General features: G+C 40.0%; 1 protein-coding gene across 3 annotated transcripts in view; it reads right to left on the bottom strand.

Annotated features, from left to right (window-relative positions):
• Nucleotides 1-26,175, bottom strand: part of BMPER (BMP binding endothelial regulator) — a 151,351-nt gene that overhangs the window by 58,706 nt on the left and 66,470 nt on the right. For all 3 annotated transcript variants that reach the window (XM_030235372.2, XM_018920694.3, XM_030235364.2), the window contains 5 exons: nucleotides 15,116-15,215; nucleotides 11,751-11,860; nucleotides 10,892-11,032; nucleotides 8,531-8,635; nucleotides 2,660-2,705 (listed from right to left, as the gene is read on the bottom strand). In XM_030235372.2, the coding sequence (XP_030091232.1) occupies nucleotides 2,660-2,705; nucleotides 8,531-8,635; nucleotides 10,892-11,032; nucleotides 11,751-11,860; nucleotides 15,116-15,215 (502 nt within the window). The remainder of the gene's footprint in view (nucleotides 1-2,659; nucleotides 2,706-8,530; nucleotides 8,636-10,891; nucleotides 11,033-11,750; nucleotides 11,861-15,115; nucleotides 15,216-26,175) is intronic.

The raw sequence follows: 26,175 nt of genomic DNA, 5'->3' as shown, positions 1-26,175 counted from the left end.
TATTTGAACTCAGGTTTAGTTTTTTCTTATTTTTAATATGAAAATGACCTTGGTCTAACATAGGATTACTAATTTATGGAATTGACGTCAGTGGTGATTTTTCTAAATCAAGCCCAAAAGAGTACATTTCATTACATTTTTTACAGCAGCATAAACTAAACTGTTGAATTTTCCACTGGTATGACCACTGTGTTTAATTAGTGATAACTGTACGCCAGCCATGGAGCTTAAAAAGCAACATGCCAAAACTAACTATAGTTAACTTCAGCAACAGTAGACAAAAGAGACTCTCCAGCCCTTCAGGAGACGAAGTACTTTTTCTCTTTGCAACAAACTGCTTTGAAAATAATCCTTTGATTTTTTTTTTTCCAGTTTAAAGTGTATCCTTTCACAACGTGGCTGGTTTTGAACCATTTCATAGAAATTGGCTGCATTTAAACTGTACTCAAAGCTCCCCCATGTACAGCATGTTCTTGTACCTCCCTATGTTGTTTTTAGTTGGAAAATTAATATCGGCTGGAGCACCAGAAATGCTTGGTGTGTTAGTATATGAAGACAGGACCAGGATCAACATGAGTGAGTGGGTGAGTGAAGGGGCTGTGTGTACATCTTATCAGAAACTGGATGAATTAGCAAAGTTTCCAATTACTGTCAGATGATAGTCATGATGAGATTTCCAGCACTTCTTCTGCAAAGGTGGAATTAATTCTTTGCAAATGGCGAATGTTAAAATACCAGTGTTAAAACAGCTAGTGGTAGCCACCACTGCTGTATGACACTGGGTATTTAAGCTCCTTGCTCACATGCGCTGCTGTATGACACTGGGTATTTAAGCTCCTTGCTCTCATTCTCTGTAAAAGCCAAGAATGACCTGTTAATCATGAAAGTTTGGAATCAGCTCTTCTGAAGTCCAAGTACTGAATGGGTCCATAGAGAGATAACTGTAAAGAAAAGACCCCTCTGTTTCATGTGCAATGGTGGAGCATGGGACAGAGAGACAGGAGGAGCCTCAAAGGTCAAGCACAGGCAGTGCAATCCAGATAGGACCCTCAACACCCTTGATCCCTTACCATAAGGGATATATCCTTGTTCCATAAGGTTGTTTATCCTTTGGGGAGACCTAATAGCAGGCTGCCAGTACATGAAAGAGGTCACTGGGAAGATGGAGCCAGGCTCTTCACAGATCTGCATGGCCTGAGGACAAGCAATAATGATCTGGCCTTAATTTCACATGTTTGTAGTCATGAGAATTCCCTTTTTATATCACCAAGAAGTTTTGAGATTTTAGGTGACCTGGCTCCTAGAGAAGTTATTTTAACTTTGAAGAACTGCGATTTTTTTCCTCCTTCTCCCATGAAACAATTATCACAAGTCATTACTCTCTGACAGCATTTCTGAAGGATTCACTGTACTCTCTTCTTTTGAACCTCTTAGAGGAGAGGTTCTCCTGTGCTTTGACGAAATGGCTTGCCCCACTCTTTTCCTTGTCTCTCATGTTACACAGAAGAACACAGGAAGAATACACGAGAAAGGTTAAATGAGACTGAAAAAAAAAAAGGAGCCAAGATAGAGATAGATAAATTCATGACACTATGGGGTATGTCATATTTGAACAAAGGTCTATGCACATTTCTTCTCCTTTGAAACTGAGCTAACATGAAATCAATTGCTAGTCAGTGGAATCCTCTTTCACTTCTTCTGCTCAGTATTATTTCAAGTGTTTCAGAGTGTGTTGTCCCTTGTATTTCTCATTTTGATAATGAAGAATTGCAAGCTAGATGTATTTTATCCCAAGATACACGTTTCAAAATAATTGACTCACAGAGTGAAAAAACAGATATTTAGGATATGTGATTGTGCAATTCAAGAGAACCCAGAACTGAGTTGAACAGCAAAACCATTTGATTTTAGAGAAAAGAAGAACATTTTCTCCTTTCAAAAGCCCTCCTATACGCCATAAAACTCCATTTTAGCAGTCTGTCCATATTTGGTAAAATACTGAAATATGTACTGAAGGAAATACGTAATGGTATATTGTTAACTTCAGCTCTCCCTGTTGAGTTAACAAGCTTAAAGATAAGTATTTGTGTAAGTTCTTTGCTGCCTAGAAGGGTGATACTGCAATTTAATGATCATTCTTGAAGAGAGGAGTAAAGGGATAAGAATGAAAGAGTTTAACCATCATAAACAAAGAAGATTAGTTTTCTATTCTGCTTTCCACTGCTGCCCCAGACTGTGTCTCAGATTTCTGCACACCTTTTTTTAACTCTCACAAATCATCTGCAAAAGTGTGATTATATATGCACATAGCTGGACTGTTAGTTAGAGGTGTACAATGTACTCAAGTCCTAAAAGTTATAACTCTATTCATTTTCTTGTTTTATTGCCTACAAATTTCACAGACCAACAATATCTTTCAAAATGCAGCACCTCATATTTGAAAAAAATAGCATCATTTTCAAAAACAAAATAAAAACAAAATAACAAGGCATTTTATTTTACAATGACAGATTTATAGGAGGCAAAATCCATTGCTAAAAATAATCATTTGCACTTCAGCTGCCTCTAAAAAGAAGGCAGAAAAGCAAGCATACTTCTATATATTTATTTTCTCAGAAAGAATTAAAAAGAATTTAAAGAATGTGAAGAAAGGACTTACTTTCAGTGCAAATCGGACAGCATCCTTTCCTGTTCAGGATTTTACCCTAATTGGGAGAAAGACAGGGTGTTTTAATGAGAGAGTTCTTGGAGCAATGACTGTGTCATCTTGTAAGACTGGATAAGCCTTTGAAAATAATTCAAGTTGTGTTTGAACTCAGTGCCCTGGTTACAACTTCAAATATCAGGTGCTAAAAACAGACAGAGCTTTTCAACAACCTTCCTGGCAGTCTTATAAGAAATGAAATACCAAAAGGGTTCCCTGTTACCACTTTTCTCTTTAGAGAGTATGAGAGAATTTTGGACTTGCACAGATAGTTAAAGCAGTCACTGGGTTAACAAGATCACTACCTTTTCTCCCACCTTCCCAAAATATATACTTTTTCTGCTTCATGGCAGGCAGGCAGGCAGGAAGAAAGGCATAAGGCAGGCATAAGGCAGGCATAAGGTAGGCATAAGGCAGGCATAAGGCAGGCATAAGGCAGGCAGGAAGGAAGGCAGGAAGGAAGGCAGGAAGGAAGGCAGGGAGGCAGGCAGGCAGGCAGGCAGGCAGGCAGGCAGGCAGGCAGGCAGGCAGGCAGGCAGGCAGGCAGGCAGGCAGGAGGCAGGACAGGAAGGAAGGAAGGAGGAAGGAAGGAAGGAAGGAAAGGAAGGAAGGAAGGCAGGGAGGAAGTGAGGAGGAAGGCAGGAAGGCAGGAGGAGGAAGGCAGGAACGGCAGGAAGCGAGGAGGAGGAAGGCAGGAAGCGAAGGAAGGAAGGAAGGAAGGAAGGAAGGAAGGAAGGAAGGAAGCAAGGAAGGAAGGAAGGAAGGAAGGAAGGAAGGAAGGAAGGAGGAAGGAAGGAAGGAAGGAAGGAAGGAAGCAGGAAAGGAAGGAAGGAAGGAAGGAGGAGGAGGAAGGAAGGAAGGAAGGAGGAACGGAAGGAAGGAAGGAAGGAAGGAAGGAAGAGGAAGGAGGAGGAGGAGGAAGGACGGAAGGAAGGAAGGAGGAGGAGGAAGGAAGGGGAAGGAAGGAAGGAAGGAGGAAGGAAGGAAGGAGGAAGGAAGGAAGGAAGGAAGGAGGAAGGAAGGAAGGAAGGAAGGAAGGAGGAAGGAAGGAAGGAAGGAAGGAAGGAAGGAAGGAAGGAAGGAAGGAAGGAAGGAAGGAAGCCGTTCAATTCTATTTCTGGTGTGCCTTATACAAGGCTGACTAGGCACAGGATCATGCCTCTCCGTATGTGCATTCATGTTCCTTTTCAGTCTTCATCAGTTTAAAAGATGTTTTATCTGATTTTACCTAAATTACCTAGTTAATCAGCAAGCTAGCAGAGAAGCCTGAAAAATTTCAGACTGAACAATGTTTTTTCCAAGCAAAAACTGGTGTTGGTTATAACAGAACATGCAGTGATATTGGAGCTCACCCATATTCCCACACTGGGAATGAAGAGGTATATGGAGCTGAGCTGCTCCCAGAACTGACCCTTTGCTCCAACAGCAGCTGAACACAGAAGTCCCCTCTGTGTAACCACTGCTCCTATTCCCACCAAGCAGGGGAACAAGATGAGGATAGCAAGAGCAAGCAAATGGAGCTGTGTTGTCCTGCCCACTAAACAGCATAGAAAACTTGTGAAAACAGACAAAAAATTGGTGACAGGTCTATGCAAGGAGTGGGGAAGCGGGCACAGGCAGCCCTGCCTTGTTTTCTGCTTGCAGTGCTACCAAGCTTTGACAAAGTGCATGGGGAGGCATGAACTCCAAGTATCTTCTAGCAAACTGGAGTGGAGCATGTTCAATCCTGTTCTTGCTTGATGTACACGCATGGCATGAAAGAATCCTTGGTCATGAATGCACTTGGGCACATCATCCACAGGGCAAGCTTGTCTTTGAATATGCAACTTCATGTGAACAGACTTGAGACACATCTGGACTTCAGAAAAGGGCTGAAACAGAGTTGCACTGGCAGAGTGAGCAGCACTTAAATGTTTGTGTGACTATCAGGTCCCTGGGCAAAGAGAATAGCTGAGGACCAGGCTGCTACAGGGAGGCCTACCAAGCAGCTGCTAGAACAGAACCCCTTAAAGGTGGAACCCTTAAAACTACACAGAAAAACCACATAGAAATAGCAACACATATCTGTAGGAACAGGGACATGCAGCTGAATGCCACACACTGTACAACCCCGCCTTACCTCTCTGTTTCAATAAAAGAGCTGAAATCATCAGCCGAGCTGGAAGTGGCAAGAATTCAAGTGAATTTGAAATCTCCCAGGCAGCCTGCTGAGGCTGGTTACTTGAGCCACCATGTTGGCCTGAGATCCTGTTTTTGTCTTGTAGAATAAGGAAACCCATTATTGCTAACATGTGCTGCAAGAGTTTGTTAGCACTGAGGGTTCCCTTAGGAGCGGGCTAAGTGATGTGATCCCATTTTTCCCTATGAATATTTATAAGCAGACCACATTTGAGTCTATTTATTTTCAGGGATTTTTCTGCCTTTTTATGGGGTTTTCAATTCTGTGTCTGAGGTTTTTATTTTCTATTTTTTTTAAGGCAAGACTAATTGCTGGGGAAAGGGGGTTGTTTGGTTGTGCAATAGCAACAGCTGTTGTTTTTTTGTGCCTCATTTGGCACTAGAGTAAAAACAGCAACTTTTTGTTTGCAATAATAACAGATGTGTATAACATTATATGCAGTCTGTTCTAGAGATGGAAGAACGTGTTCTGAATAAATTTTCAGCTCACTTGAAGTTCAAGGGTTCAAAATTTACCCACAGACTCGAACCCTGCAAATGTCTTCACCTGCCATGAATTTAATTCTATTAACTTTTGCACAGCCTTGGAGTTCAGAAAAGGTTATATGCTGTAAAATTTAGCAAGCTCTTCTCTAGCAGTACAAAAAGAGACATGTTCACGACCACTGATCATTACCACAGACTTAAGATGTTAGTGAGGAATGCAAAAGCATAAGGAGAGCAGGCACAGTGACAAATTATAAGGATGGGTAACCAGATAGGAGATGACACAAGACAAGGAACAGACTAGAGCAGAGCTTGGGCAAGTAAATAGAGAATTCAGTAAGAAGTCTAAAGGATCTCTGACACTCAGTCTTGCCAAATGTTGAGATTGTTCCCTTTCTATAAAGTATTTAGGCATGTGTTTAAGTTTCAGCACCCATGGAGGGCATACTAACTTCAGCAGAAACAGACACATGCTTAATAGTTTTGCTGAATGGGGTCAGTATGCACAGCACCTTGTAGGCTGGCACTCCAGGTAACTTGAGAGAGGAAATATCTGTGTGGAGTCAGTGGTCAGAAAGTAACAAAAAGAAACCACAAGCCACAAGGCTCACTAGAATGCCAAGGAGGACCAATTTGACTACAAATCTGAGAGGAGGGACTAAATTTGAAAAATATATTCCCTCCACAGCAGATGAAAAGAATCTAAGAAAGACATTTCCAGCAATGGCTGATATGGGATTAAATGCTTCAAAAAGAAAAGAACAAAAGAATCAGAAATTTTTGTCTGATGCTATCAAGAAAACTAAAGAAATGGCAGAAACAATCTTAAAAAATATGTCAGCCTGCAACCAATAGATTGAATAATACAAATGGTTGTGCAGTATTAGAAATTTCTGCAGAATTACCACTTCGAAACCCACACATTCAAGAAATGATTGGTCAAAATTTATTATTATAAATAAAGAAAAATAAAATAAAATTCTACAGCCAAAAAACCCACCCATAATATCATGCAAAGAGAATTAAGACTGCATGGTAAAGCATTTAAGTCAAGGAATAATATTCCAAATTCTTTTTGAATCTTCAATCCTTTCACACTCAGTTGCCTGTGTAATAATACACATTTAATGAGATCACTTCATTGCCTGATACCTAAGGGACACTAAACCACATTTTATTCCACAGCAGTCTTCAACAGTCAGTAGAGACTGCTTACTGTCCACAATATTGTGAAGAGAGAAAAGGAGTGGACACATCTACACTTTGCAGAGACAGCAGCATAACTCTATGCATGATATTCAGACTGTCAGTATCAGAACCACAAATATATCTTTATCTTGAAAAATGTGGTCTGTTTAAGTGATATTTTTATGACAGAAAGTCTCATCAAAGATAGTGGAGTATAGATGAAAAGTAAAAGATTTAAATCAATTAGCATACATTATTTGCTTTAAAACTGCTTGGTACTCACTTGGAATAGGAAAATAAATCTTACTCTAGAGTTTACATTCTTTCTCCTACTTCTCCTTCCAGTTTAGCTTGGAAGAGCAGAAATGCAGTGTGTACCTGTGGAGGAGGGTTGGTTTGCTTGCAGCTTGCATTTTAATGTGGGGATGTGGCTGACTGGTTATATAGGGAGAATGGTGCTGCAGGGTAAAAAAGCTGGTCTTTCCAGCCCTAAGGAACCAGACCCTGTTTGCAGAATCACCTCAGAGGCTGGGGCAGTTTAGGACTTCACAATAGCCTTGGAGCAGGTTCTATTGCAGCACCGAATGAGTTCGTCAGTCTCACTCCCATGCTGCAACACTGTCAGTGGTGAATTTTTACCAACCACTATTTTCATTTTAGAAGCCACTTCAACTGATCATCTCAATGCTCAAATTTATATATGGATACAGCTGAAGCAATGCACTTAACTGAAGATCTCTATTAAGTCATATTACCTACTTGATCTCAGAAGCACCTTAAACATTTTAAATGCATCAGCACAAGGAAATATAAATGCAATGCAGTGTGTATGAGACCTGAAGAGCCCAAGCTCCCACTTCCTGCTTATACTGTGAATAGCATGAAGGCAGCACACTTGAATGCCATGTGCCATATAACATCCCCAGAAGAACAGCTCCATTTGTTCACACTTCCTGATGTGTATGCAGCATCTTGTGTGAGGTCCATTAAGGAGAGAACTGCCCTCTGCGGGAGTGCCAGAGTGACAGGAAAAGGACATTCCCCCTTCTGAGGATCTTGAAGCCCACTGTCACACCAGAATGGAAAGTGCTAAGGTGCAGGCTCTTTATTATACCACCACTTCTGTCAAAAGTTTACACATATAAAATTTTACAAACTAGGAGTTTTTAATTTAAAAATTTTATATTTAGGTGTCTGTGATTCACATTTTCCCCACTGGCTTCCAGGATCAAGAAGGAAATACTGAGAAAGTGTATTGCTAACAACTTGGCTCTCTCTTCTGCAGTTTTGCTCAAAGATCTGCCCCTACATAAGGTCCTCTTTAGAGCTCCATCTTGTGAAAGCTTGGGCCATAAGACCAAAATCATTTGTTGGTGTCAGAAATCCAAGAAACAAAGGCTGATTTTAGCTCAGGTTTCAAGTAAAGCTAATTTTTTACGCCATTAAGTTACAATTACAGCATTCTTTGGGTTCACTTCAGACTTTCAAATAAAAAATACCCAGGCCACAACCTTAGTGAAAGAAGCATGGTTTGGTTGAACTCATTTTCTTCAATTTGTCTAATTTACATTTTCAACCAACTATTATGCCTCATATGCACTGAGAAATGGAAATACAACAACATCCTGTGGCTTGCCTTAACAATATACAAACTACTGAAATATTAACACAGTCACCTCACCATTCTATATAATTATTAAATAAAAGCCAAAAATGACACATACTTAGACAGAGAAGGTTAAAGGAGAAGGAGAGGAGGAGCACAGAGTCTTCAGAGCAAGGACAGAGGCAGGAAGACCATATTCAGGATAACAGTAGCACACTTGGGGAATGCCAACCTAAATTAACATTCCAGATGATCCCTTCTTTCCAAACAGCACTCCTCACTGTCATGCACACACTTCCAAGAAACACTGGAAAAGATAATGTTGGAGCAGAAAAGACAAGAAAGCACAGTTCTTTTAAAAAACTCACATGAGGACAGCTGCTGACTGGAATGCACTGTTTCTTGCGACACTCTGTCTTGCCTTTCACACAAGCACAGATGGTGCAGTTCACAGAGGACCACATCTCTCCATCCTGCAAGAGGGAACATGATATAGTATCATCTGGGGTGGCAACAAGAAGCTATTTCAGCAATGTATCATTGCACAAGAAAGGATGAATTTCCCTGTTGGCATTGTGTCATTGTTTAGTCTAAATTATTTTGAGGAGTCTGTCCATGGCTAGTTGGATCCAAGACAGAGATCAAATTCAGCCAGGTTTTCTTCCCTTTGGCCTTTTTGGTAAGAAATTCATTTTTCCAAAGCTAACCAAATCACATTTGCATTTTTCAACAGTGCCCAGATTATTTGCATTGTATCCTCTCCAATAAGAGTCTGAGTTGTGATCACACCTACCACAAATTTTCATTTAAGTTCACATAATTAGAAAAACCTGATTCACTGGGTTGAGTGATGTCTTTAAGTGGTTGCACATGAAAATATTTGATAATATGTCAGTAGAAAGTGAATTTATTCCCATATGTAGTAGCATCATTTCAACATAAGGCAGGAATGGTCAAATAATTCTAATTTAGATTACTACAGCACATCCACAGATATTTGATCTGCTAAACATCTGAAAATATTTAGAAAAGATACAGTGCTGAATCTCTCAAAAGCAGAGCAGGTAAGACAGCCTATGTATAGCTATGAAAATATGAAGTGCAGAGCAGAATATGCCTCGTGGTCTTGTCCCCACTTGGGATGAATTGCTTGTGGAACTGCCCTGGCTCCTTTTTACATGGTGTTGCCTCTGCCAAGTGTGGTTCCTAAAACATTCTGTCTCACCCACTTACAGTCTAATGCTAGTCCACTTAGAGCCAAACTGTGCATGTTTTCTGTTTACAGGGCTGCTGGGAAGGAAGGGTGAGGATAGACCTGACAGGAATAGGCAGTTCAACAAGACAGCTGTGAATAATTATGTGCCCACCTCAACATGATGTTCTGACCAGAAACAGACTATATCTGAAATGCCAAGGAGCCTAACTTTTTTCAGCTCAGCTTGCTTCATCAAAGGCTTTCTCTCTCCTATTTTTTGTTTCTAGGGCATGTTTCTATTGCCTGGTGTTTCTGATGTTCTTCAGTCTCTAATGACCACTCACCAGGCATCTGCCAAGGTACCAGAATACATCACAGTTGACTGCATGCAGCTGCCCTGAATTTTTGTCTTACAGCTGGTTTTGCACAGGAGTGCAAAAACACATTTGCCGTACCCATTCTATCTGTGTTAGACCATTGACTTCAACAGAGCAACACTGAATTTACTTTTTAGCACACAAGACCAGAAATGGCTGTACTGTCTCGTTATTTTTTCACACCCCATATACTATTAGTAATATAATGAAATCTTCACAAGAAGCAGAATATTTTAGTTGGGTGCCTAAGAAGTAGGCATTTGTTCATGAAGCACAATGGTGCCAGTGTGAAAGTGCCAATCAGATGGAGCATAGTCTCAGAGTACAGTAGGCTCACATGCAATTTCCAGAATAAACACTTCTGTTATGTACACAAAAGATGGAATAAATGGGAAGCAATTCTGGCTGAGCAAACCAAGTATTCACACAGGACTTAACATTTGTTCTGATTCAAGGGTCTCTTAATTCACAGATGGCCCATGAGGTGACAGAATCTTTTTCTGACACAGTGTGAAAAAAAGCTGCACCACTTGGAAAAACAAACGGGGTCTCAAGAACAGCAGAAGTGTTCTGCAGGGAATCCCTTGTGATTTGAATGCATTGGGTGAGAGTGCAGTAGGTAACAGTTATTACATGGCTACCCCAGTATTAGATGTCAGGGGTGCTGTCCTTAGCATAGACGTGAAATGTAGTAAATCAAGTAACTTTCAGCCAAAATGAATTTCACACAGCTCCTGTTGGCTCAGTTATGGAAAAGAATCTTTGGCTCAGCCGATAAAGCCTACATACCACTCAGAGTATCTTCTCCATGAGTATCAGTGTTTGTTTGGGAAAGCAGAGCATTAATATCTCTCACTAAAAATGCATCAATTGTCATGAAATAGTAGTTTGAACATCTAAATACAGAGGGGGAGACCACATGTAACATTCAAGGAGGAACTAATTTTTAAATGTTGACTATCAGCAAAATTTACACAAACTCAGAAAAATATAAACAGATTGCAAATTATGCAGAGCTTCGCCTCTGAGTTGTTCCTTCATCGATGAAGATGGTGAGGATTCTGCTAAAAACAAGCCACAATACTAATTTACAGCAAACTCATGCTATTTTGGCTGTTAAAATGGCACCTACCCTTGAGCCACCCCTGAAACCTTACCTGGAAGACCTTATTGCCAAACTTGCACACTTTCACCTCCTCAGGAGAGATGTATGAGACACATTCCTTGCAGCATTGGTCTTTGTTTTTATTGCATCCACCAGGAAGTAAGCACCTCTTCTTACATATCACTGTTGAATCCTAGGAACAAGGGTGAAAGGAACTCATAAAATCATCACCAAGATGTTTGTGCTCCCATGTGTCCTTATATATGTCTGCTTGCTCAGGCCAGCTGCTTTGAATAGGCCAGCTCAGAGAAAATAAATATTATTTATCGATATTATAGATATAGATATAGATATAGATATAGATATAGATATAGATATAGATATAGATATAGATATAGATAGATATAGATTTATAGATATTTATTTCTATTATAAATATTATTTAAAGGGAATCTTTCATGGTCTGTGAAGCTAAATCCCAGCTTCTAATTCTGTTGGTCTGCAAAATCTCACTGATTTGGTGGCACTTTCATTTTTTTTTTGCCTTGGTAAAAAAGTGCAAGTTGTTGCAGTCATGTTAGGGAACTAAATAAAAAATGCTGACCTTCAGCAGAAACATGGTAATTCATCATTTAGAAAGTCCTCTTCCATTCTAATGCAGTCTTAAAGAGGACCACATAATCTGAGCAATTTTATTTTGCATCACACAGGGTGAGGCATCATGTCCCAGCTGAGGGAGCCAGCAACGTTTTAAAATTTTCTAGCACAACTGCAAGTGCTCTTCAGATCAGATTCTTTGAGACCACACAAGATGCCAAAGAACAGTATCAGGCTTACAATTCCACAGCCCTACAAATTACTGGTAAGCCAGACAACCATCAGGACACAATATCAAAGAACTATGGACTTACCTTGCATGTACACACTGTGCAGTTGTCATACATAAATGAGGAACCATTATCATACACGTTGCTGTGAAAAAGGCAGCTTCCAAATGGGAGGTCAAATACTTTCCTCTGCCCTGAATATAAATAAACAGTAACAGAAACAAAATGTGGTTGAAAATATGTCACATTGTCAACAAAAATAGTAGGACTTATTGTCACCAGACCAAATTTACATGCAGTGTGTCATTTGCTATGTGTTTCCACTTCAGTGTGAAAAAAATATGTACTTTCAACAGTTCACTATTCTTTTAGTACACATTAATCTCTACAAATTCTACTGTGGGATGGAATATAAATTATTTATAGCATGTTTATATAGGAAAAAATTTTCTTCTCCTTCTCATCATAAAGTGCACAGTGCAACTAAAGGAGTAAAAAGTAAGCACTGCCAACTCTTAAGGTAGGTACACTTAAACTAGTTTAAACAGTCTTTAACTTAAAGCACTAACTTATCAAATAGAGCAGTCTTAGTATATTTCTCTCAGGGGTTCACAGCAGCCAAGCTAAAACAACTCAGTGACATTGATCAATAGAAAAATCATAGGCATTGTCCCATCTCATTAAGATAGTTTTTTGTACCATGTGTTCACACAAGGCTGCAAAAATACAGGAATTTACATCATTTATTAACAGAATGAAGGCAAAACAAGGTATTTAGTTTCCATAATCTGTAAAATATTTGGGTTCTGTGGGAGTGATGCAAGGGTTTGGGGCACTAAACAGGGAAGGCAGCACCAAAATCAAATCCTTCCTGAAGTCATGCAATCCTGCAAGCACTTTGAGATCCAAGTTACAACAGTTTGCATTCCTGTAAGCTTCTCTTATTCCTCAGCTTCTCTCCCAGTAAATTATTTTTAAAAAGAGAGCATTATAGTACATACACATGAGCTCTTCACAAAAACACTGTTCTTAGCTTTCTAATTTTGAATTGCCCTGCTTACTTTTGGAGGCAGCCAACTAATGGTTCTTTTATGAGTGGATGTCAATCTCCTACCTTATAATTTCTGAGGTCTAATGTTTAATAGGCATCAAATCCAAAGTAGGGAATGCCCATTCTAAGTACATTCTAGAAGTACTAAGTACTAGGCCAATATTTTAGCTTTCAAACCATGAGGTCTTGGCACACTGTAATTCCTTCCTTTTTCAGTAATTCTTGATAAATGTAAAACATTGTAAAAAAAGTTCCATTTTCCTCTCAGATATAAGTGAACAAAAGGATAAGCACACAGCAAACTCCATTGGATTTACAATCAGTTTTTACAAATTGAATGTTAAACAAAATTTAATCAATAATTGCTTTTGTTCAGACACAATTTGAACATCACTCTCATGCAAATTAGCTACTTAGAATTAATCTGTGCTTGCACAGCCAGCCTTCCTTTCACTGGACATGTGTCTTTCTCAAGAGGTTTAATTTCTCTTGCAGAACTGACCTAAGGAATCAGTTGAGGATGCTCAGTAGTCCCAAAAGAAACTGCTCTACATCTATGCACTATTTAGGGGCAAAGCCATGCCATAGTCCTGCCTGCAACAACACTTCTCCTGCTCTCTGTGGGGCCAGGACTTCAATTGCAGAGCTTGTGTCAGCAAGTGAACAAAAGTCCAATTCTCTCCCACACCCTATTGCCATGCCTTGCAAACCACTCAGCACAATTCTGGGTGGCCAACCCAGTTCAAATAGTTGGTTAAAAACCACTGTCAAAGGAGGCATCACTTTAAAAGATGTGGTGATGAAGATATTGGCTTAATGGTTGTCTTTGCTGGCTCATAACCACTAGTTAAACTAATAATTCAAGTCCCAGTAGAGTCCACAGCATTCTTCTAAGCTATGTATGCTGAATATCAGGAATTCAATTGCAGGGAGGTCTTCCACATGATACTTTAAAAACCATGCCTCAGCATCCCTGGAAACTTTTCTCTTTCCCAACTGCCATACTCATCTCTTGGCTTTACCTCCCCACCAAAACTTTTAACACTTTCCTGTTAATAGACATAATCTATTCCCAGGTATATTAAACGCTTTAGAGTAAAAACGACATAAAATTAAATTCATTATTATAACTGAATTTGTTTACATTCTGAGGGAAAAAAGAAATTGCAGAATGATCCCCTTGAAGGAGTGAAAAATTAAAGCTGCAGTTTGAATGCAGTCTGAATGCCTAGTTCAAAGAGGGGAAAGTTCAGTCAGGAAAAGCATGGGGAGGAGAGGACAAGGGGAGTTTTCAGAAGGAAAGGAAAAATGTCCTCAGCCAAACAGAAGCTCAGCATTTGGACTGTTCTCTCCATTTCATTCCTCTACTGTATTACTCTCTGGTTGAATGTTTCAGGCAGACATTAATTTATCTGTAGCACTTCTCAATTAGCAAATAAATAAATTCAGGTTTGTTTCAAGCAGTCAAAAATGTTAAGCATTATGAGAACCCAAAGTCTATATAGCTCTGCTGGCTCGAAGGCCAGATATTTCTATATCCCTAACCTAGATCTGTTAAGAGATTTCAGATTAAAATATAGTCAAAACTACAAAAAGTTTACATTGTAGAACTGGGAGTAATTTGCTTTGAAATTTTTCCAAACCTAGTTATCACCCCATAGACCAAACTGAAGTCAACTTAATTGGTAGGATGCAAGTGCTCCTTGTTTATAAGATAGATAGAATATTAACCTGTGGGATCTGTGGACAAAGTAAGAACAAAACAATACAGTGCCTTATTTTGTCACTGCCTTGCTTGTCATGATCTGGAAGAACCAGCCCTTCTTAGACGCCTATGACTCACACCTTTAAAGTATGTTGGAAAGAAATAATTGAAAATATTCCTGGATGACAGCGTGATTCCACCTTGAGTAGGCAATCCTGAGATGGACTCCTGGATCCGTGGCCCCTCTGACATTAGTTTCTAGAAATACAGAAGTTCAGAAGTTTCCTCTTACCTGTATTTCCTCAAAACTAAGAATGCAAATGCTCACTTAAGTGATTATATGAGACAATGAGGCCTTTTTCTTGTGGCAAACTCCAAAGAACTGGAGTGGCTTTTCCTCCCACCTCAACCTCCTTTGCAAAATATATAATGAAACTGGAAATCATCCCTGTATTTGTTCTTCTAAGCAAGACAACTGGTCTATGTTCAAATGCTCTTCTGCAGCTGCTTGCTTAGTACTACCCACCACAACCCTAACACTGACCCTCAAAATCTGTGGATTATAAACTCTGAGCAATAGAGTCTCTTTCAACTTCTGGAATTTATCAGCATTGTGAAATACTGGTCTAAAAGATGTTATGTACAAACATATTGTATTAATTACAAAATTCCTAGGGGAAAAAAACCACTCACCTAAGCATTTGGGGCAACACTGTCCAGCAGGAATGTGACTGAGGTGCTGGGGACATGAAAGAATGGGGCAGACTTCTTGGATACACTGTGTCCTGCCACCCTGAAGGAAAAGAGGCTTCATTAGGAAAAAATTAAAGCAAAATATCAAGTAAATGTGCACACATACACACACATAAGCAGGCAACAAGGTCTTGAAAAGCCTTACCAAAGCCGTATTTGCCAACAGAAATTTCTGCTTGCATCAGGCGTACAGGACATGTAAACTGCCCTTCAAGACTTTCTATATTGCTTGCAGAGACATTGGATTAGCCATATTTTTTTCAATCTCTCAAACAACAAATGCAGTAATTGAAGAAACAGTGTCTTTCTATCTTATTTATTGGTGTGGATATGATAAAACCAGGAAAAATAAAATCATTATCCATGAGCACTTCCGGATATTCCAAAAAGTTATTGAGCAATTTTTTATATTACTCTTCATCTCCTGGGTTGTGCCCTTCTAGGCTTGTCTGGGACAGGGATTAAGTGATGAAGCAAGATGAGAGCAGGTGTTCTTCCACTATGTCTGTGATCTCAGAAGCCAAAATCACTTAAGAAAGCACATTCTTGTTAGCCTCCAAGGCCAACTATGCAAAGCCAGAAGGTCTGCTTGTTTAGAGGACTGAACACCAAGTGGGTATATGAAATTTTGGGAAAGAATGAGGGGGAAAAAAAAAGAAAAGAAAAAGAAAGCAAACTCGACTGGTTATATCCTGATGTATCAATGAATACCAAAAACAGAGGCAAAGACAAAAGCACAGAAAATATATCAAAGACTGAGTCAGTTAAAAGAGATCTTATTTCTCATTCTGCTCTGTTTCCTGATTACTTCATCATGCCTTCAGAATACTGTGTTTAGCTCTAGACCCTCTACCAACATGTGCTCCATATGCTTATGAGAGGTCCAGGTTGCACAACTTTAAAAATCAGTCCACCTTTTTCTCAGCAAGAAAAGTCAGTATTTTTCATCTAGCTGTCTTGCCTTATTTATCACTCAGAGCTGCAGGCTCATCCCAGCAATAAGCTTTGCGTTTCTGATGCTGTGATTGAAGGCTTATGAACAGTATCCTCCAACCTACATGCTGAATGTAGGGGCTCCCTGGGGAGAGATGGAAAAAGCCATTCATTTGGAAGAGCTGTGTGCCTGAAATGATGGCATACCACTCCACTCCTAATGGCCTCCATGAATCATGTAAAAGCTTTTACATATAGGCAGACCCACGGTTGCACAGAAAATAACATACTGATTGTACCCCCATTCTATAATAAGTTTTCAGGCATTGAAGTCTACCTGTCCCATGGGGCTACCAAAGCATCCTGAGTGCACATGGCTGAGGACTGCTCGTAATTCTTTCACTGCAGCATGCAGAAACACAGAGCTTATTGTAGACTGAAAGGACTGCTCTAAATTAAGGGTCAGACCAGAAACTTGACAAAACTAAATTAATTCTTTAGTGATGTTCCTTAGTATGTTTAGGGAATAGCTCTGTGAGAAGAGACACAGGTGCAGAATGAAAGCAAAAAACAAAGAAGGGCTCTCTGAAGTAGTGCTGTGATTCACCCCAGGGAAAAAGGCTACAAGAAGCCAAAGTTCAAACTTCGGTGACAATTCAGCAAGAGAGAAAGCAGGGCATGGATGTCTCAGCCAGACTGGGGACAGGATCAGGGATATATCCATGGAAGATAATGAGGAAAGGCTGAGGGAACTGGGACTGTTCAGCCTGGAGAAGGATTCAAGGTGACCTAACTGCAGCCTTCAAGTACCAGAAGAGAGCCTGCAAAATAGATGGAGAGGGAGTGTTTAGAAGAGCACTTAGCAATTCTTAGGAAAAGAGGAGATGGCTTTAAACTGAGAGTAGGCTTAGATTGGGTATTAGAAAGAAATTTTTTAAAGAGAAAATGACAAGATATTGGAACAGGTTGCCAGGAGAAGTGGTGGGTACTCCATTCCTAAGAGTTCAAGGCCAGATTGGATGGAGCACTGAGCAACCTGGTCTTGTGAAAGGTGACCCTGAACACAGGAGGGGGATTGTACCTAGATAATCTTTAAGGTGCCTTTCAACTCAAGCTATTCTAGGACACTGTGAAGATAAAGCAATAATCCAACACATGGTGAGCACAGGTCTTTTCTCACAGTCTTGCTGCTGCATTTAATACTCACATAAGCTGTGGTTCTGCAGAACTGCCATCGAGTTCTGCTTCTCTGATAGATTGAATCAAAGCTCAGGATTAGCACACTATTGAGAGCCTTTGTAGCCTCTTGCATATGTATCTTTATAAATACAAAATGCCATGGATAATGTAATATATTTTCTCACTTCAGCGTTTTGTATATAGCTCCTGCCTTACTTTTTGTACTGGCCCCTCTGCACAAAACTAAGACTAGTTCCACCTGTCTCTTCAACTCATTCCTACTCCTGCATTCCAGGCAGCTGGAATGCTGCCTCTTAACACCAAACTATTTTCTAACTTGCTGCTCTCCCAGATAGGCTCTGCCATGCTAGTGCAAGTCCAAAAACAGTCTTAAACAAACCAACCCACACCCTTTAAAGTAAGAATAATTCTACCTGCCCTACCAAACTTAGAGAAATAATTCATTGGGCACTCATTGAATTTTGAAACAAACACAATATTTCTATTTTCTTAAAAGCTTCGGTCATCGTAATTCAAGACTCACAAAGTGTTCAGAATACCTGCTTCCAAGTAGCTGGTGCAGCCAGTGCTTTAAATTGCATGGAATAGAGCTGAGTAGGAAAAAAAGGAGTGCAACAAAAGTTCAACAAAAAAATCCAAAATCAATGGAAAAAATAACTCTGGAGAGGAAGAATATTGGCTTTGGATGACCTTAGCTAGGATGGGAATTGCACAGTGAACACCTTTCTTCTTCCACTTCTCAATTGAATCTACAGCTTTTAGCTCACATTTCCTTGTGTGATATCTCCCAGGCAGCCAGAATGCTCCAGGTCAGAAGCAACACCCTCCAGTTATTCCAGTAAAACCAAATCTGAATTGGAAGCCAGCACAGACCAATAAAGTACAAGTGACATCTGCTTCCTGTGAGAAATGCTATTCAAGATCTAGGCAAATAAATCCTTGAGCAATTGTTAACATGAAACTTGAATCAGAGGAGGCTGCTGCAGTTCACAGTCTTTTGGAGGCAACAGATTTTGTAGGAAATCTACTGTCTACAAAGAAAAGATTCACTTTCCACCTTGTAGACAAATAAAAACACTTTATCTCCTGCTGGCACCTCATATCTGCAAGACAAACCAAAAGGCTCTGAAGCATCAGCTCACCAGGTGGTGTGGACTGAGGTTTCATCTTGTCTGAGCAGTTTTCTCAAGAGACAGAAGAGAGGGGGGGATGAAACAGCACTTTTTAATGCTCCCACAAGAGGTCCATCTTTGAGAAAGACAGATAACGAAGCCTTCTTTAAATGAAAGCACAGAGCTGTTCCATCTAAACATCCATTCACTTTTGCTCAGCTCCTACCTCAATTATGCTATTTTGCTGTTCAATAAGGACACAAGTAACTTGGCAGTGTTGAGAGACATACCCATCCAGGATCCAGGCTATGATTGACTGCTGGACACACTGGATGGAGGACAAAATGCAATTCTGGGTAGGCTACCCACATGCCTGGTGCATAGCACATGTGCAGCCTGTGTGCTGGGGTAGACATAGAAAAAAAGGTCTGCAGAAAAAAGTCTGCAGGTTGGCAGTCTGTTCTAATTAATCCCCAAGAGCCTTGGGCTTCATCTACCATGAGGGCAAGAAAGTGATCACCACCAACAGCTTTTCTTCAGCAGATTTTTAAAGCACTTATGAAATCCCAGTAGGACAGAGATTTCCACACTCCCAATTTGTTTGTTACTGATAATGAGAGTGTCTAAAGTTAATACTATTTTACATGCATGATTTTTAAGGTTAAAGGTTCACATCAGTTTTATCAAGAACCAGGTTTCTTGTGGGTATCTCATTTTTCTATTTGACTTTCAGGTTTCATCTCTGTGCTTTAGTGAACCTATAAATCATCTAAAAAATATTCCTCCTTAGTTTTGCCCTTTGTTCACCTTGCACTTGAAAGACTTCTCATTCTCTAACAGAAGTAAAATTTCCATTGATTTTGCAGAATATTTTGTCTAAGTGCTGACTGGCATGAGGATTCAGTGGATTGCAAACATTTATTCTTAACTTTCATTCTAGAAGAAGTGTGAAAGGTTTCATTTGCTACCACTGAGCCTATCCTTACAGGAAAAGAAAAAAAAAAAAGGAAATCAAAATAACATTTCTCTCAACTCTGGGATACATATTCCAGACATTAAGAGCAAGGTCAGACACACACTGTAGACTCAGCAGGGTTGTTGTAAGAACTAAGACAGATGTTCAAGGCTGTCTCCAGCTATGAAGAAAGATTTTACACCACCAGCATGGAAAAAAAAACTTTGAAAGTTCAACAGGGTCACTACTGAGCAAGTCTGCCCCATGCCAGTGGCCAGAGAAGCCAAATAAACACACAACTGTGTGACTGTTTGTCTTCAACTACTCTGCAGCAGTGCAAGTAACTACAGTCACCATGAACACAATAAGAAACATTATCATTTCAGTGACAGCAAAGTCATAAAGGCAATAAATAGACATGTTCCAATAAAGAGATGGACATATTATTTGAGATTGCAATCAAAGTGAGTATTACCATTGTGGAATTAAAAATTATTGAGGCATTCCAGGACTCGTTTTATCACACCATATTGGCCGATGTGTGTAGGGCTTCCTAGGTGAACTGGACAGGCTTGCATACACCTGGTGGCCTCCAGGAGCTCTAAGCTATTAACTACCGTGCGATAATAAAGACTTTGACTACCTCCCAAACATGTACTGAAAACATAAGCCAGGTCAGCAACATGTACTGTGCAAGCATCTCCAAAATGCCTCTAGAATCACATGCCCTGAAAACCCATACCTTGAGTTTACAATCAGATTACAGTCTCTGATGTACCATGTAAGTAGACTTCAGTTACAAAAGGGAGAGGATACTGTACTTAGAATGTGGGTTTAATCTGGAAATTTAATCTGGAAAGGTGTCCTCTCCCAAATCAGATGAAAGGCACTCCTCGTAAGAATGCTCGTGCAGCATGGGTGGACAGCCACTGGAAATAACTTCACCCCTACACAGTATTTCAGGGCCCCTGAAACAGCCATGTCATGCACAGTGAGAGTTCCCTGGAAGGGTCACAGGAGGAAAAACGTTTTTAGGAAATGAACAAAGTAGCAATACAGTTCGCAGCATAAAAGCAATCAGCACATCAATCAGACAGACAAGTCAGAGCTTCCCACATCCCTGCAGCCTGATCTATTGTCTAGATTAGGATTTTTAAAATGCCTCTGTAGAAAGCATTGGATAAAATTCAGAATAGGGAGATCTTGAGCTTCAATTCAAAACAGCAGGTATTTATACTGCAGGTATTTATACTGTATGTGCCAGATTTTTAAAATTTGGATTTAGATCTCAAACCATATTTTCTCTCCTATGGGAAGCCTTTAGAAAGTGGCCCTGCTGACAGTCTAAAGTCCTAAGAACTGCATGTGAACAAAATGCTCTACAGAGCTCACATATATGTTAATACCAGGTCATACAGATTGATGTGGATATAAATAAATCTTCTTAAATGGCTTAAAAATCGCCTAAAATCTATACAGATTAGAAATAGTAAAATGAAAGATTCTTGTGAATAAATTACTAAACCAACTCTGGGGCAAAGCAAAGGCACAATTCTTGAAATTATTTCAATTATTAATCTCAGTCTGATGAAAATGCATTCTTTGACACAGCAAAAGAAGCATTAAAAATTCCAGCAATTTTTAAAGTTTGACTTCCACCACCTCTCTTTCCATATTCACCCTTATGATACAACTTGTTAGGTGTACAGTCTATGTCATCAACAAGCTACAATAACAAAAAAGTCTACTTGTCTCCAACTAATGTAAATTTATGTCCCTTTGTCCCTAGCAAATTGCAAGTGCAGTTGCAAAATGTCACAGAGTTAGAAGATCTTGACCTAAAACCAGGAACCAAGAAGTCTCCCTCCTTTGGATGTTACTGTGTACATTATTATATCCACCTGCTGAAGAATCAACTACAATAATTCATTAATTAGTTATTTAGGATATAATGAGGGTATTATGTGTTCCAAATCATGTGTTATGTTAACCAAATACAGTGTGTACAAAGTGACATGTAGGCGCCAGGTCTATCCAGTCTTGCCTTCCATTCGAGTTCACAAGAGCCACTTTTCCTGGGATTGGTTAGATGAAGAAAATAGATTTCTCTTCTGTAGAGGGAAGAGTTTTGCTGGTTTTTTGCTGAAATATCCCAGCTTCCTCCCAGAGACTGAAATATGCTCTTCTAGGATATAGCTCTCTGCTTTGAAATCAGACTGTTGGGGAGCTGCTGGTCCTGCTTCTTTCAAGTTTCACAAAAACATGAATTGCACTGTGTCCTGTGGGAGGAGGTGGAAGACCAGGGTATTTACTGCCTAAAGTGAAAGGGACCATTCTGGAATATGAAATTATTGGTTGCACAGTAACTTTCTTTAAGATATGCACAGGCAGAGACACTGGTCCTAAATTTCTGTTGTTGCTGGAACTGTAGAAGGGCTCCTTGAAGGAGGTCACAGCACTCTGCTCTCAGTTGGGGGACAGTGCAACCAGCACTTAGCCACATTTCTCCAGTCTAATAGCACTATGCAGAAGTGTTGCTGGGATGATATTGCATCTGGCTTCACAATCCATCTGAAATCAAATTGTTTGCTGACCCAATAGCCTACTTGCAAAGTAACACAGCTGAATAGCCAGCAGCCCTCTCCCCTCTAGGGATTCCACACTGAGCTCTTGGCACTGTTCAAAGTGATGTTGTAAATAGCCCCCCTTTTCTTGAAAGCCCTGAAAGGTTTAATTGTGGTGCATACTTTGTCCCTTTCAGGCTGATTCTTAAGGAAAGAAGGCTTATGAAGGTGGAAACCAGGGAAAACTGTAGTTTGTGAATCACTGACCAGCTCCAGCCACAAATGATCAAGGGACTACTCTGAAAAAGGTATATAGAGACAAAACAGCAAAAATCAAACTGACAGTACAATCTTAAGGACATTAAGTTCCTACAAGTTTTTTTTCAAAGCCAGACTGCTGCAGAGAGTAGAGACCCCCAATTTCTTTCTTAGCATGAACTCCAGAAAGCATCCTACAGTGCTAGGCAGTAGCTGGCTTTCCAACCAGCATCTCCCAGATCTTCTGCCATTCATTCAGGGCTTGTGTCATGGAGGTGTTGGAAAAAAAAAAACCCAGATTTTTTGCAGACAGGACAGATCAAGTGCCACACATCTAGAGAAACAAATCTTTGCTGCTTCTGCTGTTCTGGAAACATAATCTATTTCTAGGTTAACAGGAACAGTGGTACATAAGACAGGTCTGTGTCCCATAGCTAATGCACTTTTCCCATGAGATGAGGCATTTTTCTTTATGCCATTCCTGTGTTGAGTTTTTTACTCCCAGTACCTACAAGGATTCATGATACCTGTGTTTCAGACTGGCCATCAACTATCCTAAGTGCTGGATGCTTTCAGATGCAGCCCATGTATTTGTTCTGCTGTGAGAGCTGTTATTTTATTGATCCTTCTCCTGGACATTCCAGGACAGCTGACACTTTTTCCAGGGTTAGATCTGTTTCTCTCAACAAATGTCTCCTGCAAGTAGAAGTAATGAATCCCACAAATTATTCTCTTTCATTAGGTGGTTTTTAATGTCTCTGAAGTTTCATCCAGAAGGCAGAGCTTCCAAAAATGTAATCTATTCCTTCTTCTGCTAGTTGATAGTGAGTTAAGGAAAAAAAAAAAAGAAAAAACAGAAACAGTATCTCTCAAAAATTCAGAGATGGCTGGATTCACACTGCACTGCAAACACCTTTGTGGACTGTTTAATTATCCCAGGCACTATCTGCAGTAACAGATCAACACTTTTCATATTTTTTTCCCAGTGAGAGACCATCTAAAAAGTTACTTTAATTTTTCTCAAATTTACCAACTACACTTAATGCCTTAATGCTACATAGCAGGTTAGTTCTTGCTTTCAGCATACAGATGACTGGCCAGCATCTGAAATCCAGCTTTTCCTCTAGTCTGAATTCTTTCACATAATCTCCACCCCTTGCTGCCATTTCATTCACTTACTAATCAAACTCTTCCTTGCTGCAGGTCTCAATAAACTGATTGCTGTCACTGTACCTTTTAAAGTCCATGCTGGGTAATAGTATCAAAAGGCTTTAGACTTCTGAAATTAAAAAATATCTCATTGTTAATAGGCATCTACATAACAGTAATGCCACAACCACCAGTACCACAGCCCCTATCCTCCACATACCTTGGTGTTCTCTATGAACCAGACATCTTCATACAGGCTATGCTTCCCCCTCTAATCTCCCTGCCAACTGCTGCACAGGGCACACTCAAACAGGGCCAAGGTTGGAGGTTAAAATATATACACCAGATGGAAGAAGTGAATTATAAGGCAAGATGTAGGCAAGCACTGCCCCAAAGGTCATACAACCCAGTGGGGGTCTTTCCACTGATTTTCAGTCCACTTTGGATGACAGCACTTTGAACAAAAGTCCCAGAAGTTGCATAGGCAATGGTGAAAAATGAGCCCAGATAACCACTTAGGCAGGAATGGGTCAGGAAGGCAGCTGCACACTGCAGAAAGGGGGCTCTTCGCCACCTTGGGGGAAAAGAGCTGCAGCTTTGTGGGGACAGCAGCTGGGAAGCAAAGACATTGGCAAGAAAACAATTCTGGCACACCACTGCAGAAGGGAGTTCAGCTATTCATCATTACTTTAGCTGTTGCACCAGAGGTCTCCAGTGACTATGGAAGCTTTGCTGTGAGTCACATGATTATTTATTTCTCTTCTAGAAAGAACTGTTTCTGTGAAAAATTGCAATAAAACATGCTAAGCTGGAAACTGTCTGTGGCCAGAAAAACTATTAAAAGCCACCAACAAGCTTCTTCAGCTTATTCATGTCCTATTTCAGATAATAAGAAAGTTAGGGTTAAATCCAAGAGACTTTCTTAACTTCAGTTATTAGAAGCAGAGCAGTAGCTCTGTAAAACAGGTCCTGGCTTCTTGCAGCTATGACTTTTCCCCTGAATCAGTTGGAGCCTGCTTTGTTTTCATTGGCATCAAGAACACATGAAGTACAGTCCAGTGAGTGTACAGTTGTGTATACACCACCAGTGCATTTGCATAAGGTTTCAAAGTCCCAACTCAATGCCTGCAAAATGATAGCCACTGCCACAATGTATTTATATTAAGATCATTTGCTTTCATAAGATAAACTTGCACAAAAGGGTTTTTTCTCCTTTTTTTTGGCTTCTTTTTCTACAGCATAAGCTTTGTGATAGTACCTCACAAGCTTTTTTCACTACATCCTACAGTAAATGGTACTCCTATAAACCCCACACTTTGGCAACCATCGACAACACCCTTCACCCCCACTTTCCAGCTCCCACATTTCAGTGCAGTACTGACCTCCCTTCTGAGAGCAGCTTTTCCTTCTGAACAGCTTTTTCACAGAGATACAGTTATTAAATCCCTCCAGTGTCCCCAGTGTGTTCCTTGCACACACAGAATACTAGTACCATTGTGACCCTGAGAAAGGTGACAGTTCTGACTCTCACTTCATCATCATTCTTTAAAATACTTGGTCACAACCAGAAACTCTACAGATGTATCCACACAGCTTTGCCTTAGAGCATTAGTTTTAAATAACTCCCCTTAAGTTATCTGCAGGAATAAATTGCAAGACTTGAGTGAATTAAATCTCCAAATGCCCAAATTCTGACATCTGGCATTTAGATAAAAAGTAAAGACTTTCTGTTCAGCAGATGCTTTCTTGTAGACAATATGAACATCATTTCATTGAATGGTTTGAAACTTCAGGTTTTGGGATGCAAATGAGTAAAACCAATTAGGGTTGTTCTTGGAAGAGTAAAACCACACAATTTAGAAGCAGGTACCTACACACCTTAACTTTGAAAAGTTGTTACTAGGTCAAAACCTACCAGAATAGTTCACATCAAATCACTGTTCCATTCACAAGCAAAGAGAACAAATCTCCTTCTGTGATTCAGGGCAGTGAAGTATTGGGGAGGTTGAGACTTAATCTTTCACCAGTTATTTCTACAATTTTTTAATGACCTTGCCTCAAGGTCTGATGATAAAGCACACTGGTATCTGTGGAACATCCACGGTGAAATAAATCATACTGTCATAGTAGTAGTAAGGATACTACTTCTGGCTTTTTACAGGACCTTTACACATGCATCTAGACTCCTTGTATGTTATGCTCCATGTATACTGGTGAGGTAACCTCAGGAAATATAGGATTACATACACACTGCTTCCTTAATGCATCCATCAAAGGTTTTCATTAGCAGGAGATCCTGTTTGTCCTAGGCACTTAGCAAAGTGAGTTAAAAACACACTTTAAAATGTTTTGTGAGAAAGTGGTAAACTGCAGCTCATTCAGAGGATTTCTTGGAAAATAAAGTTTTAGGAAAACTAGGCTACTTTTACAAAACCAGTAGGTTATGAAACTGTTCCTACAGGGAAATAGTCACAGGGATAGCTTCAATCTACCCAAAATGGTGTAGGATTAGACTCATTGTCAGCCAGTGGCACCTATCTTTAGCAACATTTGTGATACCAGTGTGCATAATTCCATTGCTTTGTACTACATAGAGCTGTCCATCCCCAGAGATGTGACTTGGCTGTACTGCGTAGTAGGGCACACTCTGGCTAGGGATCAAGGTAAAGTTACATGTTTTAGTCTTAAACACAAGCCTGAGCAAGAGGTGCTGAGGAATCTGCAGTTCTCCACAAATAGCCTTGGGAAGCATTCTGATTAGGAATCATTTACAAGTCAGAGTTCCTTTGCCACTTCCTCCTTCCTCCAGGGGTAATGACTTAGAGAAGT

The sequence above is a fragment of the Serinus canaria genome, chromosome 2 (assembly GCF_022539315.1).
Source record: "Serinus canaria isolate serCan28SL12 chromosome 2, serCan2020, whole genome shotgun sequence".
In the NCBI taxonomy this organism is placed as follows: domain Eukaryota; kingdom Metazoa; phylum Chordata; class Aves; order Passeriformes; family Fringillidae; genus Serinus; species Serinus canaria.
This window is presented reverse-complemented; position numbering and strand designations above follow the sequence as displayed.